The sequence below is a fragment of the Carassius carassius genome, chromosome 22, assembly GCF_963082965.1.
Source record: "Carassius carassius chromosome 22, fCarCar2.1, whole genome shotgun sequence".
Taxonomy (NCBI): Eukaryota; Metazoa; Chordata; class Actinopteri; order Cypriniformes; family Cyprinidae; genus Carassius; species Carassius carassius.
Genome location: NC_081776.1, coordinates 12,717,915 through 12,741,154, shown reverse-complemented (window position 1 = coordinate 12,741,154; position 23,240 = coordinate 12,717,915). Strand labels below are relative to the sequence as shown.

The 23,240-nt window shown below is 39.8% G+C and overlaps 1 protein-coding gene across 1 annotated transcript in view; it reads left to right on the top strand.

The window, feature by feature from the left end:
• Positions 1–23,240, top strand: part of LOC132098988 (voltage-dependent calcium channel subunit alpha-2/delta-1-like) — an 81,143-nt gene that overhangs the window by 42,413 nt on the left and 15,490 nt on the right. Inside the window, exons 5-23 of the mRNA XM_059505325.1 lie at positions 6,907–6,942; positions 7,057–7,186; positions 11,876–12,007; positions 12,789–12,858; positions 12,988–13,038; positions 14,953–15,052; positions 15,695–15,853; positions 16,118–16,222; positions 16,531–16,609; positions 16,706–16,755; positions 16,835–16,924; positions 17,015–17,092; positions 17,185–17,265; positions 18,506–18,580; positions 19,023–19,094; positions 20,135–20,206; positions 20,661–20,722; positions 21,285–21,361; positions 21,943–21,966. Coding sequence (XP_059361308.1) covers positions 6,907–6,942; positions 7,057–7,186; positions 11,876–12,007; positions 12,789–12,858; positions 12,988–13,038; positions 14,953–15,052; positions 15,695–15,853; positions 16,118–16,222; positions 16,531–16,609; positions 16,706–16,755; positions 16,835–16,924; positions 17,015–17,092; positions 17,185–17,265; positions 18,506–18,580; positions 19,023–19,094; positions 20,135–20,206; positions 20,661–20,722; positions 21,285–21,361; positions 21,943–21,966 — 1,543 coding nt within the window. The remainder of the gene's footprint in view (positions 1–6,906; positions 6,943–7,056; positions 7,187–11,875; positions 12,008–12,788; positions 12,859–12,987; positions 13,039–14,952; positions 15,053–15,694; positions 15,854–16,117; positions 16,223–16,530; positions 16,610–16,705; positions 16,756–16,834; positions 16,925–17,014; positions 17,093–17,184; positions 17,266–18,505; positions 18,581–19,022; positions 19,095–20,134; positions 20,207–20,660; positions 20,723–21,284; positions 21,362–21,942; positions 21,967–23,240) is intronic.

Below are 23,240 nucleotides of genomic sequence, written 5' to 3'. Positions count from 1 at the left end.
AAAAAAAAAATAATAACCAAAATGACAAAATCACATAACAAAATTGCTCAAATCAAAGCTGAAATGATAAATATCTAAAAAGCTCATTTGTAATATTAATAAATACTGTATGATAGTATATGGATAATACTATGTAGCATTCAAAACAAATTATTTTGCTTTTTAATGTTGCAATTTATTTAATTCCACAAAATAACATTAGTCCCCTAATGGGACAGTTCTAATTTACATGGTTAAAAAAGCTATTACCATGACTTAATTTTTCATAGTTGCTCATAGTGTGTATTGTGATTGCCTCTCTTCAAGCTTTTGTTATGTGCTACAGGTGACAGACAGTTTTCTTTTTAATTATTGATGGGATGCAGGTAGAATCGTGTTAAAGACACAGTCTGCAAATTAAAGAGTTTGGTCCCATGCAGGACTGATCTGTATGCGCATGTCTCAGCGATTAGTGTTCTATAACCTAAAAACAGTGTCTGCCACATGATTAGTAAGCAAGTAGGACAGGTGGCGGCAGCCGGTGATGATCCACTCCTATGTCTCCAAGGCAAGTGTTTGTCAGACAGTGAGCTTGCTTGTTAACGCCTCACTAATGCTAGTCCTGACAGCGCCCTCACACTGTGAGGAGAACAACCCTGGGAGAAGACACACACATACACACACTCACACACACACACACACACACACACACACACACACACACACACACACACACACACACACACACACCTAAAGCAACATGCATTACTTCTGGGGAAGAGTTAGTACAAGAATTTAACAACTTTCTTTTATGAATGCACAAAGATTAGGTACAAAACTCTGTAAAAACACACAAAGAGAGCTAAATAATAATATAATTTTAAAAAGTCACATTCTAATTCAATATACTCCTAGAGATGGACACTTTGACAAAAAAAAATACAAATTAAAAAATTAAAAATTAAATAAAAATTGATAAATTGCAACACATTGATAACTGATAAAATATAGGATGGAATGGTATGTTGATTCAAGTAAAGTCTCATATGCTTTCTTAATGAATTTCTTAAAAAAGTAATAATTTCCTAAGTACTACAACTACTACTAATAATAATCGTTTTAAATAATATATAAATCGAGCCTGCAGAAAATTATTGCCAAAATCTGAATCCTAATCGTCTGCATGCTAAAAAAATATATCACAAATTAACATAAAAACAATTTATAATAACTATGAATTCCTATCTGCAACATTCTGGGAATGTTAATTTGTGTTTTTGAAATATAAATCCTAAATATAAAAACGTTGTGTCTAAAATCTAAAACAAATCTAAAAATAAATATATAAATAGAATGCTAGAAAATTGGTGATTATGAAATATAAAACCCAAAAAAAAAAAAACGATCATTATAAAACATTGGTTCCTTTTCAGGAACTCGAGCTGCGTCGAAACGCTTTTGGGGAACGTCCCTGACGAGACCGACTCTGAATATCGTGTGCAATCAGTCCATCGGAAAGGCGTGACGTCACGGGCGGGGTGACGTAGCGACCAGGAAGCTATAAAAGCACGTGCCGTGCAGCTGGCTCCACCTTCGAATCTGTCAGCAAGCGCTCTGTGTGTGCATGTGCAAAAGTCTGTCCTGTTGGTCCTATTTATTGTTGTCTGTCCCTTAGCTTAAAAAGATCGCTATAACAGCTCAATATGCCTAAGCAGAAGCAAAAAACCAAACATTTGAAGGGCGATTCCAAGCCGCGTTACAGACTGTGTGTTCCTCCCTGCACTCGCTACATTACGAGCGGGGATACACACAGGCTGTGCGTGGCTTGCCTGGGATCGAAGCACGCTGAGTCGGCTCTCGAGGGGGCCGACTGCCCGCATTGCGAACGTTTGCCAATGCGGACGCTTCGATCCCGGAGGGCTCTCTTCGAGGAGGGAGCCTTCACCAGCGTTCCTCGCGGTGCTGGCCCCGCTTCTGCCGAGGCAGAGCGGCTGCTGCACTCGTGGGGTTCGCAGGTGGATCTGTCAGAAGGAATGGAGACGGGCCAGTCCTTATCTCCTTCCTCATCTGCCAGATCCGGCGCCCAAGCCCTGGGTTCGGAAGCACGCTCGTCGGTTTCTTCCCCCCAGGGTGAGGGATCAGCTCTTCACCTCTCGTCCTTCGAGGAGGTCGATGTGGAGACTGTTGCTGGGGATTCGCCACCCCTGTCGCCCCAGTATGAGGAGCTTTTGGAGGTGGTCACGCGTGCAGTAGATAAATTAAAAATCGACTGGCCTGCTGAAAAACAGACTGAGCCGCAGAGAAGCAAATTAGACGAGCGCTTTCTGCGGCCGAAGCAACCACCTCCACGTCGGAGCCTTCCGTATTTTCCCGATCTCCATGATGAGTTATCGAGATCGTGGAATCACCCGTATTCGACCCGCCTCTTTGGCCCTGATTCACTATATTATGGCAACGTGATGGGGCTGGGAGAGCGTGGTTATAGAGCGATGCCACGGGTTGAACAGACGCTCGCGGGCTATCTGTCACCCGGTTCGGCCTCGTCTCTAAAGGCTCCGACATTGCCCACTAAGCCGCTTCGAGTTACATCATCGCTAGTGGGCAAAGGTTATGTGGCAGCAGGTCAGGCTGGGGCGTGCCTTCATACTATGGCAGTCCTGCAAGCTTATCAGGCTGACCTGCTGAGAGATGTCGATGAGGGGGAGGGGATTAAGTCTGAAGATATTGAAGAACTCAGAAAGACCGCTGATCTCTCCCTCCGCGCCACTAAGGAGACCGCTCGCGCAATTGGGCGGTCTATGGCAGCCTTAGTGGCCGCGGAGAGGCATTTGTGGCTGACCCTGTCAGAAATTAAAGAACGAGACAGGGTCTGCCTCCTGGACGCCCCGCTTCAAGCCTCGGGCCTGTTCGGCGACACAGTTAATACTGTCGTCGACAGGTTCCAGGAGGCACACAAGCAGGCGGCGGCGTTCCAGAGTTTCCTCCCTCGTCGCTCTCGTGGTGCATCTGGGCGGGAGATGACCATGCCACATACCGGCTCCTCACACCGGGAAGCGCAAAAGCAAAGCGTCGCCACTCGTGCTCCCCCACGTCGGGACCGAGGGCAACGACGCTCTGAGTCGGGGGCTTCTAGGGCGAAAACCGATTTAAGATCTGTCATCGAAGCCCGGAAGTCCTCGACGAAAAGATCCTGACGCCAGGATCCAGAGGGTAGCCCCTGCTGGGGTAGAGCGCGGTTCACCTCATTACACGGTGCCCGTCTCACCTCAGTACCCTCAGGAGGTCGGTCTGCCAACCCTGCCAGAGCTTCAGGGCGCAGCGGCCTCCAGCGAGCGCCACCCCCAGTTACTTCCGCCCGTGAGCGTAGCGGAGCTGGGATGCTCGCCGCCCCTTCGGGGGCCTCTTACACCAGAGGTCAGTCTCGAGAGACTGATTCCCTTAGTAGATTATTTAGCAACGTGGAAGCTACTGCCAAATGTATCTCAATGGGTCCTGCGTACAATAGAAAGAGGCTATTGCATTCGGTTCGGTCATCCACCACCGAAGTTCAACGGGGTTACACCGACTGTGGTCGGCCCCCAGCAGGCTCTGGTTATGGAACAAGAAGTGAATACCCTATTAAGGAAGGAGGCCATCGAGGTGGTCCCTCCTCTAGACAGGGAATCCGGATTTTACAGCCGGTATTTCATAGTTCCAAAGAAGGATGGGGGGTTGCGTCCGATCCTAGACTTACGTCTCCTGAACCGCTCAGTTATGTCACTGAAGTTCAAGATGCTCACTGTCAACCAGGTTGTAACTCAAATCAGATCCGAGGACTGGTTTGTCACAATAGATCTCAAAGACGCATACTTCCACATATCCATCCTTCCACAACACAGGAAGTTTCTGAGGTTCGCTTTCGGGGGCAAAGCTTATCAATATCGAGTACTTCCCTTTGGCCTCGCACTCTCACCCCGCACGTTCACGAAATGTATGGATGCGGCTCTGGTATCCCTCCGTATGCAGGGCATCCGCATTTTAAATTATATCGACGATTGGTTGATCCTAGCTCAATCAGAGCAGATGGCGGCTCGACATCGAGATGTCGTTCTTGCACACATGGGGGAGCTGGGTTTGAGACTAAACGCCAAGAAGAGTGTACTTTCTCCAGTTCAGAGAACCACCTATCTAGGCGTAGTGTGGAATTCGACCACGATGCAGGCACGCTTGTCTCCTGCTCGGATCGAGTCGATCCTCACATCAGTCGAGAGAGTCAAAGAAGGCCAGTCACTCACTGTCAAACAATTCCAGAGATTGTTAGGGCTGATGGCAGCTGCGTCCAACGTGATACCTTTTGGCCTGCTGTACATGAGACCCCTACAGTGGTGGCTCAAGTCCAAGGGCTTTTCCCCGAGGGGAAATCCACGTCGAGTTATCAAGGTCACGCGGCGGTGCCTTCGTGCCTTAGACATGTGGAGGAAACCTTGGTTCTTGAATTAGGGCCCGGTGCTGGGAGTTCCTTGTCGCCGTGTAACGCTAGCGACAGATGCGTCCCTCACCGGTTGGGGTGCGGTCATGAGCGGCCACCCTGCCCGCGGTCTGTGGAGTGGTCGCCATCTAACATGGCACATCAATTGCCTAGAGATACTAGCGGTCTATCGAGCATTGAAATATTTCCTCCCAGACCTGAGAGGTCACCATGTGTTGGTGCGCACCGACAACACATCAGTGGTCTCTTATATCAATCACCAGGGGGGTCTGCGTTCGCGCCCCTTGTACAAGCTGGCACACCAGATCCTTCTGTGGTCCCAGGGCAAACTCCTCTCGATCAGAGCAGCGTATATTCCTGGGAGATTGAATGTGGGAGCAGACATACTGTCTAGACAGGGGCCGAGGCCCGGGGGATGGATGCTTCACCCCGAGGTGGTGAAGCAGATATGGAGAGTATTTGGTACAGCCCAGGTGGACCTCTTTGCGACTCAGGAGACATCGCAATGTCCCCTCTGGTTCTCTCTAGTTCATCCAGCTCCTCTGGGACTGGACGCTATGGTACAGACCTGGCCGAGGCTTCGTCTGTACGCTTTTCCCCCTATCGCTCTGCTCCCGGGAGTTCTGGCGAGAGTACGCCGGGACGGGGCCCGTCTGCTACTAGTAGCCCCGTTCTGGCCGGGCCGAGTATGGTTCTCAGATCTAGTCTCGCTCCTCGACGGCTCTCCGTGGGAGATACCGATCAGGACAGACCTACTCTCACAGGCGCAGGGCACGATAATTCACCCTCGCCCGGAGTTGTGGAAGCTGTGGGTGTGGCCCCTGAGGGGGCACAGCTGTTAGCAGCTGGTCTCTCAACCGAGGTTGTTGAGACCCTACTCCAATCCAGAGCTCCCTCTACGAGGAAACTGTACGCCCTGAAGTGGAAGCTCTTCACTTCATGGTGCAGAGACCGCCAGCTTGACCCAGCAGACTGCCCAGTTGGTACAGTTCTGGAGTTTTTACAAGCCAGGCTCTCTGCGGGGTTATCCCACTCCACCTTAAAGGTTTACGTGGCGGCTATAGCTGCTTTCCACGTCCCTTTCAATGGTCAGTCAGTGGGTAGACACCCCCTAGTTACACGTTTCCTCCGCGGTGCGCTGAGGCTGAGACCTCCAGTACGATCCCGTGTTCCCCCCTGGGATTTGGTTGTGGTTCTAGAGGCTCTTTGTAAAGCTCCATTCGAGCCAATACAAGATATCTCAGATAGACATCTGACATTTAAAACTGCCCTGTTACTGGCAATCACCTCACTAAAGAGAGTTGGAGATCTTCAGGCCCTTTCGGTGGCCCCTACCTACTTAGACTTTGCCCCTGGTATGGCCAAAGCATTCTTATACCCTCGAGCGGGTTACGTTCCGAAGGTTCCCTCTGTTACACCACAACCTATCGTACTGCAGGCCTTCTGTCCTCCTCCCTTTCGGGAGCCAGACCAAGAGAAGCTAAACTGTATGTGTCCAGTGCGAGCACTGGACGCATACGTCCACAGAGCTGCCCTGTGGAGAAAGTCAGACCAATTGCTTGTTTGCTACGGTCCTTCTAACAAGGGTTCTCCTGCCACCAAGCAGACCCTTAGTCGTTGGATAGTCGAGGCTATCAACGTCTCCTATGAGTCCTCTGGTCTTCCCCCTCCTTTGGGGGCCAAGGCTCACTCTACTCGGAGTATGGCGGCCTCCAAGGCCTTCTCAGCAGGTGTGTCCCTCTTGGACATCTGCAACGCTGCGGGGTGGTCCACGCCCTCCACATTTGTCCGATTTTACGATCTTGACATGCGAGCCACGCCGGGCTCTTCTGTTCTCTCGTCTTAGCTGTGCTCTTTTGACTACACACTAGGCAGGGATTTGGAAGTCTGGCAGCGTGGGCACATCGTTCCCCAAAAGCGTTTCGACGCAGCTCGAGTTCCTGAAAAGGAACGTCTCAAGGTTACGGATGTAACCCTAGTTCCTTGAAGGAACAAGACGCTGCGTCGCAGAGCCATACTCCCGGCACCCCTGCCGGCGCTTGCTTCCCTACTCGAAGCTGAAGCCAGCTGCACGGCACGTGCTTTTATAGCTTCCTGGTCGCTACGTCACCCCGCCCGTGACGTCACGCCTTTCCGATGGACTGATTGCACACGATATTCAGAGTCGGTCTCGTCAGGGACGTTCCCCAAAAGCGTTTCGACGCAGCTTCTCGTTCCTTCAAGGAACTAGGATTACATCCGTAACCTTGAGACGTTTTCTGTGTATGTTTTTATTAGATGGTTTTACAGACCTACCCTGCAACCTTTTGGAAATGTTTATTATAAAAATAATAATAATAAAAATAACATTAATAGAACACCCCATTAAATTAATATAAACTATATTCTAACGAATATTCAAACTTTTGATAACGATTAATAAAAACACTAAAGTTTTGTCCTGTCACTCTGTCCATCAGGTGAATGACACTATCTACTACAATGCCAAGGACAAGGTAAGGTTTCATTCTAAAATACATGCTTGCATATGAACTAAACAACAAAGATATTTAGTTTAACGGGTTGCTTTTTGTTGTTTGAGAGATTCATGCTTATTTGTATGTTCCCAGTTTGACATTAATGACACGGAAACACACCAGAACCGTTTCAAAGTTGAATTCAAAGAGGATCCAGTTTTCAAACGCCCTGTTTCATACAACACAACAGCAGTGCACATTCCTACGGATATCTACGAGGGCTGTGAGTACATACATTGCATACATCTTTGCATGTGTTCTTTTTAGGGGTGTAACGGTTCACAAAATTCACGGTTCGGTTCGATACGATACACTGGTGTCACGGTTCGGTTCGGTACATTTTAGATACAGCAAAAAGAAAAATTTGGCAGATAAATTTCCTTGATTTTTAAAAAATGTTTTATTTATTAAAACTAACAAAGTATTTTTTTTTTTACATTGAACAATGATGTTTATTGAACAATGATGAAACACATTTTCTATGGTGTTTTCTTAGTAGCATACTGTATAAAACAAAAACAGCTCCTTATAAAAAAAATGAAAATGTTATATTATTGTAGTAGTTATGAACAAATACAAAGATGTAACTTTTTATATGGAACTCTATAACTCTTTATATTGAGTGTGTTTTTACTCAATTGGTAACAAAGCAGGAATTACGGTCTGTCTGAAATGGGCTCGTGAAGGAATATTGTAATGGGGCTCAATTACATTAAGCATGTTCTTAAAACCTACGTTTTCCACTACAGAGTAAGGCGCTCGCTCACTCAGTACGCGCTGAAGGCTCGTTGCAAAATGGCTAATGCGTTTAACAGACCAGAAATAGAAGATCCTCCAATAACCAACAGGTCTGGTGTTTGGGTGCACTTTGGATTCCCTGTAAGCTATAATGGTGATGATAGAATCAATGGTAAATAGTAAGGTCTCATATCCGCGGCTATAACGTAAATGTAGCCTCAATCGCCGTGGTGATGTCTTTTGCCCTGTTTGAATCCATTGGAAATGTGTGTCTAAATGCTGCGGGGATAGTTTGTTCAATACGAATAAGCGTATCGTTACACCCCTAGTTCTTTTGTTTGTGACTGATTTATAAAATCAGTCTTTCAGTAACAGCTCGGCTTTATTGATGTGTGTCAGGTGTGGACAGCCAGAGGTTTATGGAAAAACTGCAGACTAAATTTAGACAGCAGCTTAGCTCAAACACAGCACGCCTGCCCCCCGAGTGACCCCACAACCCCCAATAATCTCCAGCAAGAGAATAGCTCTCACTCTCTGTCTCTTGATTTAAAACCGTATTGGTTTTGAGTGTTTTGAGGTTACTACCAGTGCTGAGAAAGTTACTGTAGATTATGAGTAGTTTGTAGCTTGAGTAGATCCAAGAGGTTTGGAGAAATTAAGCATTACATCACTTGTTCACCAGTTGATCTCTTGCAGTGAATGGGTGTCGTCAGAATGAGAGTCTTGTGAAGTGATAAGCTGTTCTAAGATAAGTTTGTAAGATATAAAATCCATCAACACTTTAAACCGTCGCTTTTGGCCAAGATAACACTTTCTCCAGTGAAAAAAAAAAATCCTCTCACATCAAAAAAACAGTTTTTGCTTGTTAACAGTGCTTGATCTGTGTATATTTCTCAAGAGAATCAGGAGAGAAATATGAACAGATCAAGCACCTAGTCTCGGATTACTTGTGGATTGTTGTGATGGTTTTATCAGCTGTTTGGACTCTCATTCTGATGGCACCCATTCACTGTAGAGGATCCGCTGGTGTGCAAGTGACGTAAAAATACACTTCTCCATATCTGTTCTGGAAAAAAATCTTGGATGGCCTGAAGGTGAGTCAGTTTTCACCAAATTTTCTTTCTTGGGATACATTTTGCTCAGAAGCCCCGCCCTTAATAATCTGATTGGTCCCTCATAGCTGTATATGAAACATCACATGCAAATGTTGGCTGTGATTTTGTAAGTTGGTCAAATCGTCTAGTGCTTTTTTAAGATCTGGTGTATCATAATCTCTGTGTTGGCAGAAATCTGAGCTCCTAAGCGATGGGCTCACGGTGGCCTTGAATTTTGTGTGAGTGTTTCACAGGCAAATGAGTTTTATGTGATATTTGTGTTCTAGATGAGGACTTCTAGATGAGGAAGCAGCCGTATTCATCATATGACTCATCTCTTTCTGTCCAGCTGTCTCTCTTGATCTACTTTTACTCAAATCAAATGACTCTTAGTACCTTTTGTTTTCCGCCTGATTCTCTTTGTCCGGCAGCATTGCTTAGTGCTACTCAGCGACAGCCATTGGGTTAAGCTTTCGGCCAGTATTTAGTTTTTTAGTATTTTAGTTTTTCATCTAATCTGTGTCCTTTTATGTTGTAATGTGGCAGATTATTTAAGTGTTTGTGTATGTGTGTTATTGGGGGTTCTATGCTGTCTGTATGTGTCTTATTAAGAGATCAATCTGTGCTTTTTGGCTCAACGCAGTGTGTCATCCGTCATCACAATCTTAAGATGGCCATAGACGTGCTCAGAGAGTGTGTGAGTGTGAGTGTGCTCAGACGGAGTGAGCACGATGACGTGTCTGTCACATGGATCCCTTTGGCTGTGCTCTTAGTGTTCAGATCATTTTTTTCTGTTGACTGTTTGCCCTGATTCATTTAAACCAATGAAAGTCAAAAATCATATTCCACACAATCTCTAACTTTCTCTCTCACTCTCATTGAAAAGAGCTATAAATTGTTTCAATTTGTCGTAAACTGACAGTCAGAAAAAAAGAAGAGGAAAAAAAGGACTCGCTCACAGTTGGCAGCTGCTCCTTACTTAAGAAAGTTTCTGTTATTGCAGTTTCGCATAAAAAATTCGCATAAAATATGATCTGGTGATACTTATATATTACATACCATGGTTCTCGAAGGTATTATTATTAACCAATACTTATTTGTGTCAGTGAGTGTAATGATTACTATAAAACCTGTTACTGTTTAATATATATAATATATTTAATACTTTTTATGTGAACGTCTGTTTATTAATTAATTTTTCGGAAATATATAAAATCTCCACCACATGGGAAATATATGTCTATCAGTAAAAAGACATGAAGACAAGTTGTGATTTTGTATTAATTTTGGTCTTATAAGGCATTGATGATGAATATTTCACAAATGTGTCACTACATGGAGTTATCCAGAAAAAAAAGCTGTAAAAATATGTGCTACAATGTTTTCTTTTTATTTCATTTGTGCATGTCATTTAGATAATTTGTGTAATTTGGTGTAACATGTATTAGGTCACGTCTCTTACTAGAATCACTGCCAAAAATATTATTTCCAGCTTTTTCCCCACCACACATTTGGTAATGCCAGTTGTTCATTTTGGACCCCAAGTACTGTTGTACACTTCCAGTTTCTTTTTGTAAAGGGACTTTGATCTTGAAGGAAGTTATTTGTGCCAATTTTCTAGACAGAAGCTGATAGAGATATGAGAAAAAGAGAGAGAGAGCGAGAGCTGGTTGAATGGGTGTTAGCTAATGAGAATGTGTGTGGTGTCTAACCCTGGAGACTGACAGCCTGAAATATGAACAACAGGAAGGGGTGTGAAACCACATCTAATCTGACTGAAAATCACACACACACACACACACACCGAAGAACAGCTACACTCTCGTTCACTAATGCACTTCCTTTAGGATCAGTAAATTGTGATGCCTTCATAGACTAGTCTCCTATATGCGACAGCCTTTATTTGTACTGTTGACCTCTGACCTACAGAGTCTGTATGTAAGGAGATGACGTGGAGTGTGCGTGTGTGTGTGTGTGTGCTGTTCCTTTACTCTCTATTAGTGTCCTAACAGGGCATGACAATTTCTAGCAACAGGTGATTTGTAATTTGTCTGTACCCATAAACTGTACACAGTTTAACGCAATCAGAAGATGTTGAATTTATGTGCAATTTTGAGGAACAGGATTTTGGAGCGCTGAGTTTTCGCCATGGACGGGACATGCTAAAATCACTGGTTAGGACAAAAACTCTGATTTGAATGGCTGATCGCTGTTTGGTTACAAACTGTTTATGAGTAACTCTCTTGAGCATACTTTCTCCCAATAAGTTTTTGTAAACTTTTTCCGTACATATTGTTTACTCTAACCAAAGAATGAGCATTTCAGGAAGGACTGGAAGGAAGTGGTTGAAATAGAGGAAGATGGGATGTGCCATTGGGCTGCTGATGGACCCTCTAAAGATGTTCGATTGGGTCTGGTCTGCTTTTGAGGGATGGAGAAAGCCTGTATTAATTACACACCTAGATTGGGAGGAGTCTTGATAGAAAGAGGAAGTGGGTAGCATTGGTAAGGCAGTGAAAAATGTCCCATGGGATCAAACACACCGGCTCCTTTCAGAATTAGGCCATCAAAGGGGTAATGATTCAAATAATAATTTAGTATCGTAATGCTTAAACTAAACCTATAGAGGAAATAGATAAGGCTTTTTTGGGAATGAATCATGTGGCATCATGGCGAGTGATGTCATATTTTTGCCAGGGCTCATTTGAAAATGTTATCATCACTCTCAATTACAGCAGACATAGTGTGCTTTATGACATTCTCTGAAAAAAGGAAAAAGAAAAAACCTGTCCCAATTTTCCTGTTATTCCATTAGAACTGCATTAGCTAATAATTCACTTTGTTGTTTCCTCTACCGCAGCTTCTCTTTCAAGTGGTTTATCACTTTGAGTTCAGCATAACATGATGGGATCTAAAGTTTCGAGAGCCAGTTTATTGATTTATTCCTAATTTGGGCTTCATCTGAGTGTTTTCTGAGAGCTTCGTTCTAAATAAACATGCCGGCTTGAGTTAAATCCCTTGAGTCAACTGATTTATGTTGAGCATGTGATTTATTCTTAATGTTTACGTGTTTGTAACAGCCACTATAATCCTGAATGAGCTAAACTGGACTGCGGCTCTAGATGAAGTCTTCAAGAAGAACAGGGAGAATGACCCGTCCCTCCTCTGGCAGGTGTTTGGCAGTGCAACTGGCCTGGCTCGATACTTCCCAGGTAAAGCACTGGAATGAATAGGAACTCCATGTTATCAAGAAGTTTCATTATTTACAGATATTTACAATAACACAGAGACTATGGAAAGCACATGGACACTGTATATGCAGCCATTGGAGGACATTGTTCCTGTCCCAAATGCGTTTCATCTGATGGTATGTGAGGGTGGCCATTTGGACTAATGAGAAACCGGTGAACACAATAAATGGGGCAGGATATAAAAACTAAAAAAGCATCAAAATAATATTACACTTATTTTAATTACATCATATGAAATTGATATTAAATACCAATCTTAATTTTTAAATTCAATATTATGTAAAATTAAATATTAAGTATTAAATACTGTGATTATTTTTGTTTGTTCTTATTTTGTTGTTATATAACAGACCAATAAAACCTGTCTACTTAAAGATTTCTATACTTGAAAATATTTAATCTACTTTATTAGATGTGATAGTAGAAGTTTGTAGAACTTTAATCACCTCTTTTTTTTCTAACAGTATCAAAATAATATTCAGTTTATTTAAAATTATTATAATTAATATTAAATACTAAACCTAGATTTTAAATGTTACATAACATTTATATATATATGTGTGTGTTTTTTTATTTAATATTCATTCATTCTTATTTTATTCTTATAAAATAGGTGCATAAAACCTATTTCTACTCACACTGACTAGTACTTGTTTTATCTTTTTCATTAGAAGTGATTGTAGAAGGCTGGGATGATAATAATCATAATAAACCTAATATCCCATTTTCCCATGTGCTCCAGCTTCCCCTTGGGTTGACACAAGGAGCACACCAAATAAGATCGACCTGTATGATGTACGCCGAAGGCCCTGGTGAGCAAACCTGTGCTGCTGGAGTTTATATGTGTCTGCGAGATAGCAAGTGCTGTTTTTTTTCTTCAATTTCTCTCAGTTGTTTTGCCTGATGTTTTTACTTGCGTGTGTGTGTCTGTGTGTTTGCAGGTATATCCAAGGTGCAGCTTCACCTAAAGACATGTTGATCCTTGTGGACGCGTGAGTGAAGTCTCTATGATTCACCGTTATAGTTCATACATTCACAGAGTCTTTCTTGCAACAGATCCTGTTTCGATTTTGCACTTTGCACTGCATTTTGTAATTGGTTGATCAGCAGAATGTAATTTTTCATTCCACACCGTCTACTTAAACGCCATTTTGCAGGTTAACCACCACTTTCGATTAATGGGTACATAAATCACTCAAGATCACTCAAGATCACTCAAGATATGTATATCATTTTTAAAATGTCTCAAAAATGGTCTTAAAGACCAGTGTAGTCTATTTTTTTACTGTAATTGAATAGCACCGAGTGAAAAATCAACGTTTTCTTTATATCTAGTGGCAGTGATCATGACGTTAGTTCAGATAAGTACCGGTAACCTTTGTCATAGTGTCGTAGAACTGGTAAACTTTTTTCTTTGTCATCTAGAAATAGAAGGCATCATGCTAGCTATATGGGCGTTTCTAAGCGTTTATCTCTTCCTCCGGTGAAAATGTTGTTGCAAACGTAGCCGTGTGTCTGTCGCTGTGTTTGGCAGGTGCTTGTGTGGGCGGTGCTGTCCCATCTAGTGCGTTTTGGTCGCTGTTGGTCGATACCTATCTGTCTGTCTGTCTATCTATCTATATATCTAGTCTATCTATATATATCTATGTATATATCTATTTATCTATAATCTGAGCTATCTGAATACTCTCGTCTCTCTAGTCACTCTCAATGCTCTCAAGGCGGGCTTTGGTAAATTCTCTCCCCAATGTGACATAATGCAATGCATTGTGGGGGAAAGGAGACCGCTGTAAGATAGTACCTACTTTTTCGTATTATATTCCGTTTTGTGATACCCAACAACATAAAATACAGTGGATAACAGTTTAAATGTTTATTACCAACAAGCAAATTGCACAAATTAGTTGAAAAATTAACCCTGCAACACGGCCTTTAAAGAGCTCATGATAGTTCTGCATTAGTTCTGAGACATTTATCAACGTTATAGAGAGATAGACGCTGATTAAAGACTGACACAGCATGGCAGAGCCAATTGAGAGATAAAAAAATATGGAAATTGGGAATCTTTGACAGGCAGTTTAAAGAAGCTAGTTGTGTTATTAAGCAATTTATGAATATTAAACAGTGCAAGCAAAAAAATTTAATAACTTTTTGTTCTGATAATGTGCCTTAAACTGGTATACCCCACTTATTTGTCATTAAATATTTGAAAAAGCACATGATAATCATGCTTGATGTAACTGAAAAGTCAGTTACAGATATGACCCAGAAATATAAAAAATCAACCAAAAACATCATTAATGTGTCATTATGTCGTCTCTCGGTTACAAGTGAAATTCAGCTTTGTTGTTTTAGAAAAGTTGGCCTTGAAGAGTTGCTTCTGTTATTTCTCAGCCATAATGATGATGGTGTTGTGCTTCCTGGGCATTGAGCCCATTAGTGTAGATCAGCTTTAGCCAATCAATGTAGTTTAGTTTCATGACTAAACACTAAAGTCCACACACCTCCCTCTGGAATCACAGTGTGATTATTAACCCATAAAAATCCAGCATGTCAGCTCTGGGGCCATTAAAAGCCTAAATGGGGGTTAGTCTTCTCTATATGTGTTGTTGTGAATTTTTGTTATCTGCCAGCATTCAAACTTAGTGACTGATTTAAGTTCTGTTTCCACTCATTTTTCCGCCTATAGTTTTTGAGCTATCAGCTCTTTGGGCTATCATAAGCTGATATTGGGCTAATAATTGGGCTATTATTTTTTTTATTAAGGTAAAGTTTTACCTGCAAAAACTAAAAAAAAACGAAATATAACAAATAAGCCTTGTAACAAAAAAAAAATACAAATAAAACTTGTGAATGGTAGTGATTATATAGAAACCAACATGTTCAAACTGTGCTATTCTCTGTAGGAGTGGAAGCGTATCGGGTCTGACACTGAAGCTCATTCGCACTTCCGTCAGTGAGATGCTGGAGACTCTCTCCGATGATGATTACGTCAACATCGTCTCTGTGAGTATTCAGGAGATATGTGTGTTGCTGAGAGTGTTTGCATGACAAACTCCTCTGACGCTCCTCAAAATATCTGGATTCCTGCTGAGTAGGAATTAAAAATTAGAGGGAAAAAGAGGCAGGGAGCATCCAAGCATCCATAACGTCATAGTTCATTATTTTGCGTTTTCAGTTATGCACCGCTGAGGCGGCAGGCCAAAGAATTATTGATATTTCCCATCATCCTCTGCTTCAGAAGCCGTGCCATTCGTTTATGAAATGCATCATCTATTTCATTTTGTTCATGAGACTACTGACAGGATTAAAAATAACCAACTCTATATTCTGCTTTTAAGGGAGTTGTTTTGTATATTTTCAATTAATGCTCTTCCTCCATATCTTCAATAGCTTTATGCTTGTATTTTATGGCCTGACTCCAGCTGTGTGACGTTAGCTTGGCATTAATGAAATTAGCCAGCAGTGCTCTAAGTGTATTGCTGGCACTGATCCATGGGACTAACATAGAGGACCCAAACAGAGCCTTGAATCTAAATGATGCAAAGTGATTTCATAACAGTGCTTGCATGTATGCAAGCCGCACCTCACAGTTCGATTTTTACAGATATCTTACAAACTAACTGCAATGTTTTTATATGATTTCAGTTCAACAATTCGGCCAAGTCGGTCGCCTGCTTTGAAAACCTGGTCCAAGCAAATGTCCGCAATAAAAAGATTCTGAAGGAGGCGGTACAGAAGATCACAGCGAATGGCACCACTGACTATAAAATCGGCTTCAAGGAGGCTTTTGAGCAGCTCTCCTCAGTAAGTATATATAATGTAGCATATTATGGGACTATAATATGACTTTTTACCCCTCGGAAATATTGAGATGATCCAGAACCTCTGCCAGATAGCCAGTCTAATCTGTTTAAAGGCAAGTTTTTAGTTTATTGCGCCATCTTGTGGACTGTGCTAAGGCTGCTCAGCAAAACTTCAGACTGTTTAAGATTTTGATTTAGTATTAGCAGCAGTGAATTTTAAAGCTAGTGGCATCACATTGATTTATTGTACTTCTTCCTTTCATAGGTTAATGTCACAAGAGCAAACTGTAACAAGATTATCATGTTATTCACCGACGGAGGAGAGGACAGAGCCTCAGAGATCTTTGAAGAGTACAACTCTAAGAAGAAGGTGAGGAGCCATATGCATGCACATACACACTCTCTCTCTTTCTGGTAGTCCATCGCATTGGATGATGTTAGTTGATAGATGATATGATGATGACTTCTCCTATAGTTTATGGGCTTTTTGATGACTATAAAGTGCGATGTGAGAAGCACACTCTCTTTTACAGAAAGGGTATGTCAAAAATTCTCCTGGTCTTGGTGAGGAAGGAAAGGAACGAGCATGGCCTGCTTTCTCTTCTGCCTTTTAGACAGGCGTACACATAATTTTCCAATATAGTCATGTCAACGTCCTTTGTTTCTCTCTTCTGTCAGGTTCGAATCTTCACCTTTTCTGTGGGCCAGCATAACTATGATAAGATGCCAATTCAGTGGATGGCTTGCAATAACAAAGGTAAAACACTGAAATTTAATGCTAAGCAATTTAAGAGACTTGTTATGTGTGCAATATATGAACATATATCAAGCTGTTAGTGGTGTTTCCTTGCAGGTTATTATTATGAGATCCCCTCTATTGGAGCCATCAGGATCAACACCCAGGTAAATGACAGTGCATTGTCCAAAGAAATGAGACTTCTGTCCAGCATATATGATAGTAACCAGCATCCTTTACATGCAGGAGTACCTGGATGTGTTGGGTAGGCCCATGGTGAAGGAAGACAATAATGCAAAAACTGTGCAGTGGACCAACGTTTATGTGGACGCTCTAGTATGCCAAATGTTCTATATTTAGTAGATTTGTTAAATTAGGCTGATTCTGAAATATTGAATAGCTGTTGTGTTTGTATTTGTGTTGCAGGAATTGGGCCTTGTGATTACAGGCACTCTGCCAGTGTTCAATAAGACCAGCACCAGGAACAGTCAAGACAAGAATAAGGTGGAGTCTGGAGACAGTGAATCGATGTCTTGCGAATCACATGAACTGAAGTGGAACCCGATCTGATTCAATGTCCTTGGTATCAATTGCAGGACCGGAGCCAGTTGATTTTGGGGGTGATGGCCATAGACGTGTCTCTGGATGACATCAAGAGACTGACTCCACATTACACTGTAAGGCGTGAGAGCATGTGGGTGCGATCTGCACTTTTTAATTTATGACCGATAGTTTGCAACATCGAAGAACTTGCATAAGTATTGCATTGACCTGTAATAGCTGGGTCATGTTACCAGTGCTATTTCATTCCTTGAGTTTAGTAAAAAAAATTCTTCTGTTTTTTCAATGCTAAATACATTTAAAGGCATTATATTATGTTAAAACATTTTCCTGATTCTTTTGAAATAAAAGCTTAATATTAAAAATAGACTGTAACATACATACTCAATGAAAGCAAGGACAACTTTTTGTCTGATTCTGAACTTTTTTCTTTTAGTTCACATGGTTAATGTTTTAAATTGGCAGATTTTATTCGTTTCAATGAGTTTTATACACTTTTTATATAATAAACTTTTATTATTTTATGTTTTTCACAGTCATCAAATTTTATATATTTTAAGGATGCACTGATATTTAATTTTTGGTTGATACTTATAAGCCAATAATTATTATGTCATTTTTAAATTACATTATAAATTAAATGTTTTTATTTTAGTTACTATGTTTCAATAAGACTAAGCTAAAATAAAAATACTAAAATGCAAACTAATACTAAACCCAGTAATTATGAATGCTACAAGTGAATTAAGGCATCAAAACTTAATAACATAAAATATTATAGTATTACAATATTAATATTCATTTTGAGATTTGCTTAAAAAATACATTTAGCAGTGGGTAATATCAACTGATACCAATTTTTTTTTTTTTAATTTTCTAAAAGTAAATCAGCAAAAAATTCTACTTTCTTTCTTTCTTTCTTTCTTTTTCTTTCTTTCTTTCTTTCTTTCTTTCTTTCTTTGGGACCCTCACTCACTCACTCACTTATTCATAAATAAATAAGTTAACAAACATACAATGTTTAACCCATCTGCAAGATATAAGCATAGATTGGAAAACCCTATAAGCACTATATTTGACACGTATTATATGTTTAGATAGTTTTATTTAAACTAGGCATCAATATGTATGGAGAATGGGATTTATTTTTTCTGTCTGTGTATACTGAGCAGCAAAAATGAATCATCCAAGCTTAAACTTATGATGAACTGCTTGTGCCAGCCTGGTGGGAGTGTTTATGAACATGGAAAAAATAAGAAACGTCATTTACATGTAGCAGTTTTAAAGGTACAGTAGAAAAAACACCCTATCAAATGGTACAGAATGATTGTCACTCTTGTATTTTATTCTATAAAGCTCGGACCAAACGGATATTACTTCGCCATCGACCCCAACGGCTATGTGCTGCTTCATCCCAACCTTCAACCAAAGGTACGACTCTCACTCATGCATCACTCTGTTTCTTTCTCTTATGTTAGAAGTAGCTGCCCATAACCGTGTGTATGATCAGTTATGCGTGGCTGAAGAACCTTCAGTACAGGTTGTGATTAAATAACACAGGCCACCCACATCTTCAGAGGTCATCTGTCCTTTGTAATAAATATCATTTGTGCAGTCCAAACAATCGTTCTGTTTAGTTCCCAGATGAAACTGCAAAGAGAGCATTTATTCAAAACATATGCATGACAATTAGTAAATGTTTAGTCAGTGGTCCATGGGATTAGTGAACACTTTGTGTGGAACACAAGTAGATATGCTGAGAAACAGTTCTTCAAGGAAAAAGTGACTCATTGGTAAATATTTCCGCTCACAAATATGGTGTCCAGTATTGATTTATGGTATTACTTTGAAAGTTGTTGTTGTTTGCCTGCAGGATCTCAAATCTCAGGAACCCGTGACACTGGACTTCTTGGATGCAGAACTGGAGGATGAAGTGAAAGTGGAGGTGAGAGCAAACTTATTGTTTCTTATGCTTATGTTCTTTCTTATGCTGAACACACACACACACACACATAATAAAAAAGTCCTAAATTTACAGATTTGATTAGTTTTTTTGAGTTTCATACACATTTTATATAATACAGTTTTATTGTTTTGCTTTTTTACAGTCCTAAAACTTTGTATATTTTAAGCATGCACTGATATTTGAATTTTGCTTGATACTTTTAAGCCAATAATTATCACATTTTTAAATGAATTAAATCAGTGTTTTATAATTGTGTCATTAAAACATTAAAAATAATAAGTAATAAAATAAAAATACAAAAATACTAACTAATACTAATATAAAATTCTAACTAATACCAATGCTAATATACTAACTAATACTAAAACCAGTTTAGGCATATTACATAATATTATACTATTAATAGTCTTTCTTATGCTGAACACACCATAAAAAAACATTAAATATTTATTTATTATTATTTTGTATTTTTTCAGTACAATGAAAGTAAATGGGGTTCAAAACAACTGACTTTCATTTAATGGATAAAAACCCTTTTTCAAAATATCTTATTGACACAAGGTTGAGTAACTGATACAAGAATTTACATTTTTGTAGTGAACTATCCCATTAAGCCCAAAAATATATAATCAGTGTTCAGATTCGAGTTCTCTTTTATTAAAATGAATACAGGCTGGTGTTATTTGATTTTGTAACTTTACTTGTGCTCTGTTGTACAGATGTTCAAGTCATAACAAAATAATTATTGAAGCATCAACAAACAGCAAAGTTGATTCGCAGTCCTGTTTGATTTCATAATATGTAGGCTATAAAAATATAATTTTCTCACTTCACAACCCAAATGACTTTTTCTCAATTGAGAGTGACTAAGGGGATATTAGAAATTTAATGGTAAATGAATACAGTCTGTTGTTTTAGTTGAAAGTGACACTCTATGTCTGAAGATCCAGTAACATACTGTATTTACAGCAATGGTACATCATGACACATCTGTCTGTCTGACTTCTGTCTGTCTGTAGATCAGAAGAAGTATGATAGATGCTCAGAAGGATCAAAAGAGATTCCAAACACTTACGAAGTCTCAAGATAAGGTAATCATGCCTGCTTTAAACAGGAAGTGCTTCTCAGCTGATTTTGCTTCAGAACACAGTATTTTTTATAAGAGTTTTATTATATTTTTAAACATAGATTGTTTACATTTTTACAAATTGAACAAAGGCAAAAAAAAAAGGCCCAAATGCATTCATTGTAATTTATTATTAGTTTCTTAATAATTCTGGTTGGTAGAAACCATGTTTATCTTAGTCATATTAATATATTATATGTTTCTTATAACAAATGACAGATGAAATTGCACTTAAATGGTGCAGAGTTGGATTAGCCACACATCCTGATATCAACAGCAAATCAAAATTTTTTGTTTTTAAATGTTTTTTGGTTGCAACCTACCAGCTGAGAACTACAGGGCTATACAATGCTATTCAGAAGTAAAACGGAGATCAATAGTTCATTAAACCACTAAGTGTTATTTTATTCTTATTGCAGCGCTACATAGACAGAGGCATCAGAACCTACACTTGGGCTCCAGTCGATGAAACAGACTACAGGTCTGAGAAACCGTTTTTATTTTATTTTATTTTATTTTATTTTATTTTATTTTATTTTATTTTATTTTATTTTATTTTATTTATTTTTTTTTTTTGTTTATTTATCAATTGCTTTGCTTTTGTCGTTTTAAATTTAATTTTTTATATATTGTTTACATTTTTTACTTTGCTTTGCTTTTGATTTGCTTTGTTTTTGACTCACCTTGTTTTGTTTTTGTTAAGTGTTTTTATGTTGTGAAGGTGTGTTTGTTTCTTTGGTGTACAAGTGAACTTATAAATGTTTTTTTTTTTTTACATTGCCGCTAGGGGGCACTGTTTAAAGTTACATTGAAGAGTGTGCAACAGAAATTTGACATTATACTTAGCTTCTTCCATAAGGACACAGATTATCAAAATAGAGTAATTTAAGTTTGAGTTTGAAGTCTCTTATATTTGGAATCTGTAAATTGCAACCTACATGGACAAAAAGCTAAAAAAACCAGGATGTTAATTTCTCAATTTTTATAATGTCTTGAAGTCTACTGCTCCTTATGCTCATTTATTTCTTGTGTCTTCCTTCTAGTCTTGCTTTAGTTCTACCTGATTACAGTGTCAGCTACATCAGGGCCACTATACTAGACACCATCTCTCAGGCCAAATGTAAGTACCGTAACTCATATTCTCGCACCTTTATCAAAGAGATCAGAATGCCAGTTTCTTGGCCTCAGAGGCCAGAAGCCGTAGCATGAGCTTCTGGTTTGTATCCAGAGAGTCCTCTACAGCTCAACCCTACACCCTCTGTCCATTTCACATCTCTTTTTTGACACCCTCGCCTCCTCCGGAGATGTAACAGCATGGTTCCTCAGTTGTGGTTTGTCTCCATGAGCGTGCGCCAGACGGGGCGACGACTTCTTTAACGACAAACGCGTTTCACCTTGTGCATATTAACCCAGGTTTCTCTTCCAGATGCACCTCTGTGCCCATGTTTACCCTCTCGTTCTCTCTCATGTGGCTTTTGAGAGAGGAAAATGATTCTCAAATGCCCCACCCCTCGGGAAACCCTTACAGTTCCTGAACAATATTCTTATTCAAAGCTTCTGGGTTTGAATAAAATATTGTGAAATCCCTCATGTTCTTTCCGATATCTTGCCCTCTCCAAACCCCTTTCATTCTCTCTCTCTCTCTCTCTCTGTTTTTCTCTCCATCTCTCTCCCGTTCCTCTGTTCCCTGTCTGTCTATAGCTTGGAAACTCTCAGAAAATTCTGGTAAGTATTTTCCTTCTTTATTTCCTTCTAGTAGTGTCCAGTGATACTCTGTAGAGATCGGCTGATATTGTTTTAGTTTTTTGGGGGGATATCCTAGCTAAGATGGAATAGTCATCCTGCTTACTGTCAGTAAAGACTTATTTTAAACCATTTTATCGGCAGTATAATTGATTCAACAATACTTTAAAATGCAACTCACACAAACACAATTTTTATACATTTTTTAATTACATTTATGAATTAAAATACATTGAAATATTTATTTATTAAGTTAAAAATGTCAAGTTAATACAATTTTCCTGATATAATATATAGAAAGAAATTTAAAAAAAAAAGCTTATTAAATAGTTTGGAATAGTTTTTTACTGTTACTATTATTTCTTAGAAATAAAACATTAGAGCAATTTCGTTTAAATATTATAAATATTAAAAAAAATGTTTTGTCTAAATTAAAGTCATGTAATGATTCATGTGCAGCCTCATAATTGGAAATCATAAATGGGAAATGATGTAATGGCCGATGAAGACCGTCGTAGCAGTGTGTTGAAGAAAAGAAGTCTCTGTAAATATCAGATATTTATTTATTTATTTATTTATTTATTTAAATAGAAAGGTGAGTTCAAGTAATGATAATCATGAATAACAATCCTTGATATTTCTTTAAATCGAAAAATCTTTATTTAAAATATTGATATAAAGTGTACACACCGATTAAGGGTGTAAGGAAAATATATTTTTACTTGATGGTTTTACCGCCTGACATTTCTGGAATCATTACATTTGAACTTTAAACTGTTAAAAAATGCTATATGTTGGTATAGTGTATGCGCAGTATACCACTATAATGGAATAGTTTTTCAAAACATGAATACAAAGAGACATTTCTAAGACCTTGGCACATGTGTTTTAAACTCGATTTTTCCTTATCGGCCTATCTCTACTACTAGCACCTGCTCTACACTTACAGTGGCTACATTGCAGCCACGATAGAAAATAATGCACAACCACATGCATTCACTCATCTATGTCTGCTTTGCATGTGTAAATGTTTCCCAGCTGAGTAAAGCAGTTAAGATGTGTTCTCTCCTTGCAACTTTAATGCGTTTGTCAACTGCATGAGTGTCATGACATGTCACATTTACTCACCGAGTCTTTCAGAATGTGTGTGTACGCGTGAGAGCATCAGGAGATGTTTAATAGTTGTTTTCCCGGAGGTTTGGAAGGTGAAACCACAGAGGGCATGAGTGTGACTCTTTGTGCTTTTATCTCCACCC